Source organism: Epinephelus moara, chromosome 12, assembly GCF_006386435.1.
Source record: "Epinephelus moara isolate mb chromosome 12, YSFRI_EMoa_1.0, whole genome shotgun sequence".
NCBI classification, from domain to species: Eukaryota; Metazoa; Chordata; class Actinopteri; order Perciformes; family Serranidae; genus Epinephelus; species Epinephelus moara.
Window position 1 is genome coordinate 22799880 of NC_065517.1, and position 11983 is coordinate 22811862.

The 11983-nt window shown below is 44.5% G+C and overlaps 1 protein-coding gene across 1 annotated transcript; it reads right to left on the reverse strand.

The window, feature by feature from the left end:
* Window positions 1–819: 819 nt before the first annotated feature.
* On the reverse strand, window positions 820–11983 carry ttbk2b (tau tubulin kinase 2b). The gene is made up of 15 exons (XM_050058755.1): window positions 11787–11983; window positions 10945–11067; window positions 10698–10845; window positions 10019–10092; window positions 9780–9920; window positions 9572–9676; window positions 9030–9095; window positions 8832–8924; window positions 8619–8744; window positions 8370–8527; window positions 7936–8125; window positions 7381–7595; window positions 6821–7277; window positions 4814–5514; window positions 820–2586 (listed from the first exon to the last, which is right to left on the reverse strand). The coding sequence occupies exons 2-15, from the start codon at window positions 11011–11013 to the stop codon at window positions 2238–2240; spliced, it is 2892 nt and encodes a 963-aa protein (XP_049914712.1). The 5' UTR covers window positions 11014–11067; window positions 11787–11983; the 3' UTR covers window positions 820–2237.

Genomic DNA, 11983 nt, shown 5'->3' on the forward strand with positions numbered 1-11983 from the left:
ATTGGAACAGTATGCCTCTGATGTTATTGATTCCTTTTATCAATGCCAGCATGTTTTTCTGACAGTTGTTCATTGCAAAACAATGACGTCAAAGTCATGCGTATACGCTACTGGAAACTTCCAACAAGGAGGAGTCATGTCAGAGAGGAAGAAACCAGCAATATACTGGTATATCTTTCTATGCAACATGGACTTAAATTCTAGAAATCACATGTATGTGACACTCTATGCATGAGTGCAACTGCTGCACAGAGAGACAAAACATTTTCAGTTAAAACCTATGTAGGCCAACTTTTTTTCCCCACACACAAAAAATTGATCAGGAAGAGAAGCTGACCTATAAACAGAATCGATAATGACATTGGTATCAGTAAAATCTTATCAATTCCCATTCCCTCAGTAGATCCTGCCAGACGTAACATTTTGAGAACTGGCATTTAGTGAAATCACTTATTGTAATACACACTCACCGGCCACTTTGTTAGGTACACTTGTTCAACTGCTTGTCAACACAATTAGCCAATCAGCCAATCGCATGGCAGCAACTCAATGCAGTTAGGGATGTAGACATGGTCAAGACGACCTGCTGAAGTTCAAACTGAGCATCAGAATGGGGAAGAAAGGTGATTTAAGTTTTTTAGAAACTGCTGATCTACTGGGATTTTCACACACAACCATCTCTAGGGTTTACAGAGGTTGGTCTGAAAAGAGGAAATACCCAGTGACCTTTTTGATGCCAGAGGTCAGAGGAGAATGGTCAGACTGGTTCGAGATGATAGAAAGGCAACAGTGACTCAAATAACCACCCATTACAACCAAGGTCTGCAAAAGACCATCTCTGAACCAACAACACGTCCAACCTTGAAGCAGATGGGCTACAGCAGCAGATCCAGGATCCATCCTGCCTTGTATTAACAGTTCAGGCTGGTGGTGGTGGTGTAATGGTGTGGGGGACATTTTCTTTGCACACTTTGGGCCCCTTAGTACCAACTGAGCATGGTTTAAACACCACAGCCTCCCTGAGTATTGTTGCTGACCGTGTCCATCCCTTTATGACCACAGTGTACCCATCTTCTGATGGCTACTTCCAGCAGGATAACGCACCATGTCACAAAGCTCACATCATCTCAAACTGATTTCTTGAACATGGCAATGAGTTCACTGTACTCCAATGGCCTCCACAGTCACCAGATCTCAATCCAATAGAGCACCTTTGGGATGTGGTGGAACGGGAGATTCACATCATGGATGTGCAGCTGACAAATCCTCAGCAACTATGTGATGCTATGTTTCCAGCACCTTGTTGAATCTATCAGATCCAATTTTAAATTGTGATAAAAATAAAATGCGACAACAGTCAGACGTGATGAACAGGTTTCATTTTTATCAATTTTCTTCCTTTTTCCATCTACTGGATGTATGAAATAAAACTGCACATCATTGCTGGTCTACATTATGATGTACTTTGATCAGAAGCAGTTCAATAAAAATACAGATGTTGCAGCAGATTGTACAAATGAATAAAAATAAACCAAAAAACCAAAAAATCATTTGCAATGATACTCATGCACTTCTACAATACTTAAGTATGAGTGCACTTACATGTACATTCTAATATGTGGATGCCTTTTTCTGCATGACAAATATTTTCTAGCAAAGTAAAAGCACACTACCACACTGTGATATGCCAAATGAGCAATTCATTGTCACATACGATAATTAATCTAGCTGGTTTACAGGAGTGAGGTCAATACGGGCTGCATGCCCTGGTTCTGTACATGAATACCGATGTTGGTATACTGTGCGTGGTGTTAATTACTATTAGTGTTCTTAACGTGAGTACATGGTTTCTATTAGTGTTTGCTATTTTCCTCATGGTACATATCTACAATTAGCGTCATTTTTACATCCCTCGAGTATTAAACATTATCTTTTTGGTCTGGTATTAGGCCTACATGGAGAGTTAGGAGTGAGATGAGAGGTAAGAGTTGGCAATCTCAAGGTTTCCTCAGCCTTTTATGTTTCAACTGCAGGTATCAAGCCACATCGTCAAGTATTTTTGAGAGACACATCCAACGATGAATAAATAAATAAATACATTTTATACATTTTACATTACATACAGTACATTCCCTTGAGTAAATACCGTATTTACACATGCTATCAGCGACTGGATGGGGAACAGCCTCTCGCTACAGTTGCACCATCCGGATCAGTCACGTGTGCGTCAAATACAGTCATCGGTTCACTTTGCCGGAGCCTTTACCTTCGTGGATCAGACCCCTGCCCCTGCTGGAGCTCTGGCCCCACTGAGCCGGCCCTACGGACCTGTCGTGTGGGTGCCGCGGAGGAGGGGAGCTGGAGAAGCTCGACGGAGAGCGGCTGCGTCCCTGCAGTGCCCCGCCCTCTCGGAGCTCCTGCCGCGAGGGGGAGGAGCTTAGCGAGCGCTGCAGGGAGGAGGAGGAGCTGCGAGGGCGAGGAGGGGGGCTAAAGAGCATCCCGCTACGGTCCTGCATCAGCTGAGTCAGACTGGCGAGGAAGTCTGCGTCACTAGTGCTGCTGGCACGCACTCTCAACCGCCGACGTCTGGAGAAAAGAAGATGGTACAGTTACGATGGCTGCTGTATGACGATTCCGCAAATCCTTCTGTGAGGAGAAGTATAATCCTTAAAAATTTCATGAAATCAAAGCACATTTTTGATATTTATTGTCAGCACTATTTCATCTTGCATTGCATCTGTAAGTAGCTACTGTAGTTTTCATTATTAGTGGTGGAGTCCACCATTCCTGTGCTAGATTTAAATTTGCCGATCCATGCACAAGACATCACCTTCCTTACACCATATAAAAGCCACACTAAGCTACTGCTGCCAGAGTTCCCTCCTCAAAACTGTGACATGCAATACTGCAACCATCCTGCCACTTGCACATATGACCAATTAGTGCCGCAACCCATCCTGACCTATTGAGATAAGATCTGAAGCCCGACGTCAAACTACAAATTTAATACTAACCTCACGCTGTTCAAATAATTTGGTTAGACAGCAAGAATAAAAGTGATCATTTCTGGACATTTCATACATGTGAAACTAAGATCATATATTTTAAAATAAATGTTCTTCGTTTTACCCAGAACCAAACTAAGACATAATATCAAGACAAAATACCACTTGTGGGTACCTAGGGTGTTTTCACACTTGGTCCTTTCAGCCCTCTAAGCAGACTCAGAGTAGTGACTCGGCAGTTTTTTGCGCACATGTGAACACAGAACAGAAAACTCAGACTCCTCTGAAGTGAACCAAACTCAGACTATCTCGGGAGGTCTGAGTTTGTTTCACTTCAAGTCCACGGTGCGGTTCACTTAACCTGTGCCACTTTGCTCTTTGCCATTGTATTTAGCCCTCTAGATCACATGCTATTACACTGGGAGGCCTAAAAAAACAACAAAACCATGTCAGCCTGTAAGGCTTGCAAGGATGCAGGACGAGGAGTAGTTTGGTCCACAGAAGATAGTGCACGTCTCCAGATGTGGGCTGTAGAATACATGACACAGCAATAGTCTACAACACACAGAAACACTAAGGTTTCACTCCAATTTTAAGTTCATCTGAAAATGAGGAGCTTCATAACCGCACTGCAGTGTCATGTCAACGTAAAAACAAAACTATGTCAATATATATATTATTTATAGGCTATAATGTGAACAGAGAGAGGACTGAGGCCCCGTCAGAGCTGAAGTTGACCAGAGAGAGAATTGAGAACTGGCACTAACAATGTGAACACAAAAAGAACTGAGTCCCTTTTCTGTTGGTCCACTTTTTGGTGCACTTCAAGAGGACTGAGTTCAGTCCATTTAAAAAGGACTATATGTGAAAACACCCCTTATGCGAACCCAGGATTTCCTCCTGCTGCTAATTCACATTAAAAGCATTCATCTGGTAAAACATGTGGAGGCTTGTATTGTGAAGCATCAGTGTGACAGTAATCACTCGTCAAAACTGCATCTACAAAACAAGGCAACAGTTATTTTCTGCATTTTTTTGACAGCAGATCAGTTTTGAATATTGCCGAGAGAAACAGAAGAAGATGGAGCAGCCACAGTGAGCTGCTTGACAAGTTTAAGGTAACAGGCTGCACATCTCCAACTCTTCACCAAGGTGAACCTATTGCCAAAAAAAGACATAAATAATCCAGGACCAGGCACTTAAGATGGTTTAAAAATATAAAAGGCCTTTATTTCAGCAGGCTATAAACATTAAAAATGCACCAACGTGTATCGCCTTGCTCCTTCCTCAGGGTGTAGTAAACACACAGTGTTTGTTCCTGTTTGTCACGACACCCTGAGGAAGGAGCAAGGCGATACACATTGGTGTATTTTTAATGTTTATAGCCTGTTGAAATAAAGGCCTGTTATATATTTTCAAACCAGCTTGAGTGCCTGGATTATTTTGGCCTTTTTTGGGCAATAAATTCACCTCTTTTTTTGAAGCATTACCTTCCAGGAGCACCGCCGGTTTGAGGGACACCAGCAGCACTCCTGCTACCTTTTCCTTCCTCTCTAAGGCTGTAACTCTGGTGCCCTGTTGCTGTATGAAAAGCTATTTATTCGCAGTGTGTGTAGCTTTAAATCAGATTGAAGTTACTCGAGCCATGACGGAAAATGCTGTTGTATTAAACCGCACTACCACAAGTAACCACAGGTGTCGCCAAATCAACCAGCACTGACATCTGTAGGATTATCTTCAAATATTTACCATGTAACATAAATTCAATTTAATGTAGATCATTTAATAACACCTTCACAGCGTCATACCTGTTGTCCACACACGGGCGGATGGGTGGTTTCCCAGGAGGTGGTCGAGGCAGGAACCTGCTTGTGAGTTGCTCGGGTACGAAGGTGGCGCTCACAGGACGTGGGATCTTACTTTTACTACCTGATGAGGAGGACAGTGAGAGGGGGTCTTCTGCTGCACAGTCGGACCTGGAGCCTCGCTCTGAGAGGAGCCTGTCCCTCGGCAGAGCACAAGGCAGGTTGTCACAGGACAGAGATGGAGAGGGTGAGTGGGTGGGGGAGCCAGGGACCGGACTGCTCCAGCGATGACGCCTCTCCATGTTGAGGTCCTTGCTTGGAGAGTCCAGGGGGTTGCTGGGGTCTCGCACTGGGATTCGACTGTATCTCGGGGACGAGGGAGAGTCTCTTCTCCTGAGCAGAGCTGGGGGCGGGGAGGAGGAGACGGTGACAGTGCTCTCCATAGCACCTCCTGCTGTGTCGGCTTGAGGCTGCTGATTGGGCTCTGAGGAGCGATCGGGCAGACCGGAGTCGCTCTCTGGGTCTCTGTCATTTGTCAGGTGAGCAGTAGGGCCTTTGACTGAGCTTGGGAGAGGTGCTAACTCCAACCTTCCTCCATCTTTTAAGATTTCCTCGGGGAGTTCTTCAGATTCACCAGATGGTGCCTCTAGTGGTATTGCATCACTCCTCTCCTGAACAGGGGACTGTAGCGCACAGCTGGAGGACTGAGATGAGTTTAATGATTGTTAAAAAGTTTAGACACAAAATATCTAAATGACTTGAAAATTCCATCCTTTTGTTTTTGTTGAAAATCACATAAATTCACAACAGCATGTCTAAATATTTAAATAAAATACATGAGTCCTAAGTATATCTACGTCACAGGGGTGCTCCAAATCATCTAGGGCATCTAGGTTTCCGTGGTAACTGAGCACAAATTTAAGAAACACTGTGTAGAGCTTTGATTCTCTGCCCACTGGGTTTGGGCTGGGCCAGGCTGTAATTTCTCAAATCCCCTCGGGCTTGAATCGATTTGGGTTCACGCCAGTTTCCAAATTTTTTTTATTTTTTATTTTTAGCTCTGCTTCCCCAACAGTAAGAGAGATGGGCATAACATGCAGCAAAGAGTGGTGATCATGATGTGTGTGTGCTGCATCGCCATGGATCACAGTGCGCACTAGTGATGCACAGGTCAGGCTTATTATAAAACCCAAACTCACAAACTGGAGCTCAAAGTTTCCGGTAATAGCCATCGCTGATAACAACCAACTTGCTGTTGGCTATATTGTATGTCATTTCCAGTAAATATCCAAATATAAAACATGTTTTCTGTTTAAAAAGTACAAACGTAGGAAGACAGCAAGTACTCATCCAAAGAGATGGAGAGAGGGGAAAAGACGGTGAAAGGTGGACTATTGCACAATATTTCTATACATTAGTAACAACTTACTCAGAACGCTGCTTTGTCACTTAATAACCTGCCCACCTGAAGCCTCTGATATTTTACCCATGAGTCAACCCATGTATCACTAGTGTGCGCTCAAAGATGCAGACGAAACAAGGGGGACACCTGGTTCTCCAAACCAGTCATTGCAAGACGATGACAGACTTTGGCTCGTAATAAATGATTTACTATTTAAAAATTACAATGGAAATCAGGCTTGGGCAAACTGCTGCCGTAGTTCTGGCTCAGGCTCTGCTTTGACATAAATTATGCAGGTTCATGTAGGTTCAGGCCCAATCAAAGCTCTTACACTGTGCTTGTGCTGCATTCATGCTATGTCAGCAGAATGGGAAGAACAGGGAAAAACACTCCTTCATCCTACTTGGTGTACAAGCATTATTCCAAGGTGGTTAGCCCAAGTGTTAACTTTGTAGTCGCACCAGTTTAACAGCCTAAATTACATATTTGTTGCAGTTCCTTACCACGTAAAATGGTCAAAAGCTCTTAAACAAGCAGGTAAGCTTGAGTTGGGACTGTTTTGTTTCACAATTAATTTCATACAAGACTGAATGCTTGATCATCCCTACCTGGTCCATCTGGGCTCTTCCCATCATGACAGAGGGCATTTGTCCCAGCATCCCCGGCAGCCTCCTGTGGCCCAGCAACCACGTGCCGGGCATGGACATCTGCGACAGGACAGGACTGCTCGGCACCGCTGTGACCTGGCCATCCTGCGGATCGGACGACTGGTTCTCAGCCTCAGCTGGCGTCCCTGTCTTGTCCTCGTGCAGGGCCTCACCAGGAGGCTTGGTGGCTCCAGAGCCGCTGCCTTGCTCCAGCTCCAGCATAACCCACTCCTGAGAGTCTCCCTCTTGGGGCACGGGACTGAGATTCACGGCCACAAAGCCGCTGCTCGCTGCGCCCTCCTCTTGGTCTGGGGTCGCTGTGCCGGAGTGTTCCTCATTGCAGGAAGGCGTCCCCTGCCCCCTCTCGGGAATAGATTTCTCCCTGACTTGAGAAAGGGCAGGATGCTGTTTGCCCAGGCTGAAACAAGATATCGTAAGTGTGGTGAGTTTCTGTCCACTTCCTAAAAACGATTTTTGTAAGCACTCACAATAACGTAATTTGACTTGTACTGAGTACTTACTAGGCCTCGAGGAAGCGTTCGATGGTGGGCTTGGGTTCAGGTGCAAGTCTCTTTTCAAACGCCAAGCTCTGACTGTGTCTCATCCTCCGGAGCAGCGGTGCAGCCCGCTCCAAGAACATGGTCTCTGATCGCACCCGTCTAGGAGAGCTCTGCATGGAGCCGGTGTTGGGGCTCTGGTTCCCCTGGTTCTGACTGTGTTCATCCTCACTCACCACCTGAAAAGAAGGAGCGACAAGGCGGCTCAAAAATGGAGATATTGCATTTGTATCCCCAGAGAGACGCTGCAGCAAGACATCTATTTCTTTCATTTTCTTCAATAAGTAGTGGGTTTCTATTCAAGCCCAGGAGGAGTAGATGAAGTAAGTGGTTAGTGGGGTCTTATTCATTATCATATCTTTAGGCAAAGTCAGTGGAGTCTTGAGGAGAGATGTGTGCATGACATTTACTGCACTGCAGCTAAACTAAGCATCTCAATGCACAGGAAGAGATTACATAAGATTTATATGTCAGCTGTAGGTAAAAACATTCATTAACAGTAAACCACGTTGCCCTGACCTTCCTGATCATCGGTTGGGCGTGTTTATGGTTTCGGTTGCGGTCCATCTCTTCCCATACGTCTCCACCAGGGGTGGTCGGTGTGGGTATGGGGGGGCAGTTGTCGGCGTCGCTGAGGCGCTCCCCTTGCAGGACATCCTCAGTGTTCTCCCTCTGCAGCTCGCCTGGCAGCACTGAAGCATTGGCCATGCTGTGGAGGAGAGGAGAGGAGAAGGTCACCCTGCAGCTCATTTCCACAGCACAATTTAGAGCAGTGATTTCTGAGGGATCTCTGACTGTGCACATTTCGGGGCTAAATAAAGCTGCAGCCATATATTTTAACACATATCCGACAGAGTGTGAAAGGAGTTTGAACAGCACGGATGAAACTGCAACGGCGAGAACCACTGACTACAATAACTGGCTGTGTGTCAATAGCTTTTAAAGCTAAGTACCCCAAGTACGCCGGTGTGAGGCGAGTGAGCTGCTGAGCAGTGGTTGCGGTGGCAGTGATGGTCAGCATATCCTCCGAATCACATTTCTCCCAGTCATAAGGGTCGTTCTCCAGCACGCTGTGGCTCTTCATTGCATTCTCAAACACTGACATCAGGAGCTGTCACACAGGAAACAACAGGCATCAGCATGTGTCAGCTGGAGGGAAACAAACAGAGTGTGCAAAACAGGCCAAACAAGAGACGGCTAACCTGATAGTCTGGCTTAGTGAAGTAGTCCAAGGTCAAGATGTGATCGAGGAAGGTACTAAACTCTGAGGGAAGGTGCTTAAGCATGAGTCTATGGTCATATGTCTCTTTTAGGTTTCCTACTTGTTCCTGAGAGCAGAGAGGGAAAAAATAAAAGTCAGACTGGACACACATGCTGCAAATTACAAATCTATGCTAATATATCGAGGCACATACTTTGTCTTTGATTTTCCTCCAAGGCAGCTGACCAACTGTGAATTCAACCAGCATATAGAAGAGGGACCACAGGTCATCATGACGGCCCATTTCCTGAAGATGAAGATACACAAATGTGAGTAATTTCAAGGGTAAATAAAATAGAAACGAATAAAGAAATAGACTGTATAGCAGAATATGTTTGTGGTCCCTGCTCACCTTGTTCTTATGAGCATTGATTGAAGCGTATCGCACAGTTCCTCTGAAGCCTGCAACAGGCCGAGGCTGAAGAAGAATAAAGATATCATTTAATAAAGAAATACAAATGGAAACACAAATAACACAATGTTTGTCCTTTAGTTTATAGGTCTTAAATCACTCTGAGGTATCTATAAATACAATGTTAAAGAAGCTGGGATTACTGTTTTAGCCATTTGAATCTTTTAGGGATGGTCACACACAGATGTCACATGAGGGTCTTTGAGGTCACACAGTGGTCATGTGAATTTGGTGTAAAATGTGTACATCAGTGTACCTTTAATTCAGTGTTTCTAGATGTCCTATCACATAGATGACGCTCCGGTGCAGTAGGAGTAAGTTATATCATACAGTATCTGATTTTAATTCCTTTTGGATCCATTCTGTTTGTTGACACCACTGACTACGCTTTCAAACAGCTTCTCAAAGGACATGTAACTTGTGAGATCTTTGATTAAAAAAGCCAAAACACTGCTTTATGGAAGATGACACAGAGTACTTACTGGACGGACTTCCTGGCTGGAGTTGGTAAACTGTCGGGCCAAGCCGAAATCAAGCATATAGCAGCATCTGCAGGTACTGGCTAGCCTTCCCATCGCAAAGTTAGACTGCAATTTTAACAAAACAGATAAACACAAGCAAGTTAAACTGTAAACTGACTGTCATGCAAATATACATTCACACACCATCGACGGTTTCAGGCAGACTTACGGGTTTAATGTCACGGTGCAGGAAGCCTACGGAGTGGATGCTTTCGATGGCTTCTAAAATCTGCTTGCCAAGTCGCAGAGTTGTGGAGACGGAGAAGGTGCCGCGGCTCATGGTTCTGCGCAAATCTGCAAGATTCCTCCCCTTCAGACAGAAAAATCAGCGTGAGGATGCAGAGTGATTTGGTGTAAACAGCAAACAAAATACTTCACCAACAGTGACTGGTAAAAAACAAATCCTACCTGGAGTTCCATCACCACGTAGTTGAAACGATCATTGCGGCCACAGCCCACAAAGCGACACACGTGGTCTTTGCCTGTCAATGAAATATATATAATAGATAAATCTACATGGACAGGTAGAGTGCTTAATACCTGCTGGCTTTGCCTTTCATAAGACACAAAATCTGCCTTCCCCGTATGTTTTAATTTCTCAGCCTTTATATTTACTGATATTGTTCCAGGTACAAATGTAATAATGTTGTAGCCGCTAATTGTGTGATATATAAAAATCACTGCTGGAATATTTCAGCATAAATTAGGACATGGAGTGCATAGAGATATCATAAACACCTCCTTAATTCACTGAATAGTTTACCAGGCTCTGTAGTGTGATTGTGATGCAGCAGGGTTTCTGACTTTGTTTTGTGGCGACTAAAGAAAAGACTACTGCAGCTTATGCCATAAAATTCTATTCAATGCTTTTAAATAAAACATTAACCTTTACTGACAAATAGAAGAGGAGTTCTGCACAGTAAACACCATGTTTTAATAAGTTTGGCTGTTGCTAGGCCATCATCTACTCACTGATTTGTCAAACTACATCATGATGTCGGGGGTTACCGCCTTCGCTATATGAATTCTTAACTGTCTGGAAAATTTAAGTTACACTGTCACTGGCAGAGTGACAGATAACACTCACCCTGAAGCTTCTTCAGCACAGCCACCTCCATCTTCAGCACCTGTTTGGGTTGTTGAGCAGACTCCACCTTTAAGGCAACGGTGGCCTGACTCAGCTGATCCAAAACCTCGTAGATCTCCCCAAACCCGCCTCCACCTATCTTCCTCGTCTGTAAAAAACAAAACAAATATCCAACACATATGTCAACACATGTATGACTGTGGAGGAATTCATTTTCATTTGAACATGATTTTGTGACTTCTCTCACCACTTTCCATCGGTCTCTGACCACGTCTGCCACTGACAGGATGTCTGTGTGCTCTCCAGCCCCACTCATCCTGAGTGCTCTCAGCTACAGCCTGCACCTGGCATCAGTGACGCAAGCTCCTCACTGAAAAGAGGGAACCGATTTTGAAATTCAGATCCTTTTTATTCCTCTCTGAATCACTGCATGCTGCTGAGCATGCAAAAGATTAGGACTTAAAATAGCAATTAGTTTCATTATGATTAACATCCTGACTATTTTCCTGATTAATCGAGTCATTGTTCAGTCATTGAAATGTCAGAAAGTAGTTGATGTCTTCAGATGTTTCAACTAATACTGATTTATATAAAAGTGAAAGGCAGAGATTGTTAGGCTTTTCTGTTTTAACAATAACTGAGCCAATGCATCAGTTATTTCAGAAGATGCTCGTTATTTTTCAATCATCGACTAATCGATTACTTGATTCATCATTTCAGCCTCACAAAGCACTGAGAGAGAAAACATAGTATGTTACAGTGCCTGACAGAAACATGTAGAAGTACCATTTAAACGGCTACAAAGGTTAGCTACACCTCAGGTTTTACATGCTCACACAAGATGCTAACCAGTGCTAGATAACCATGAACAGCTAACACTGATTGACTCTGTGACACAACACAACCAGGACTAGCGACACATGTCATAAACGGACACAATCCGCTCGTTTGAGAGGATTAGCCGTTAGGAAGCTAATCTAGCTGTGTGACGGCGCTCAATGCGGCGGCTCCGGTGGTCCTGCAAACAAGCTAACTAGCATGTTTACTGAGGATAACCGTTAGGTAGCAAACCTCTCGTGAGCCCCTTACCTCGCTTCGTTGCACCACTCATCGCGAACCCGGTTAAAACCCAAACAGTCGCCATGTTGCCAGTCTGCCGTTGGTTAGCCAGGTCATTCCGAGCAGCTGTTTATTTTAGAAATGGGATAATGGTGATGGACCATAGCTGACGTTAGCTTGGTGTTAGCCAGCTAGCCTGCTAATGGATGGGGAGTGATGCCCCTGTG

Excerpts from the sequence above, each read along its gene's own strand:
- ttbk2b (XM_050058755.1), bottom strand. The coding sequence starts at position 11,013 with ATGAGTGGGGCTGGAGAGCACACAGACATCCTGTCAGTGGCAGACGTG. Across the intron at positions 9,921-10,018 it reads ACGTGGTGATGGAACTCCAG|GGGAGGAATCTTGCAGATTT; the intron begins GTAGGATTTGTT and ends TTCTGTCTGAAG. Across the intron at positions 8,528-8,618 it reads TCACTAAGCCAGACTATCAG|CTCCTGATGTCAGTGTTTGA; the intron begins GTTAGCCGTCTC and ends CCTGTGTGACAG.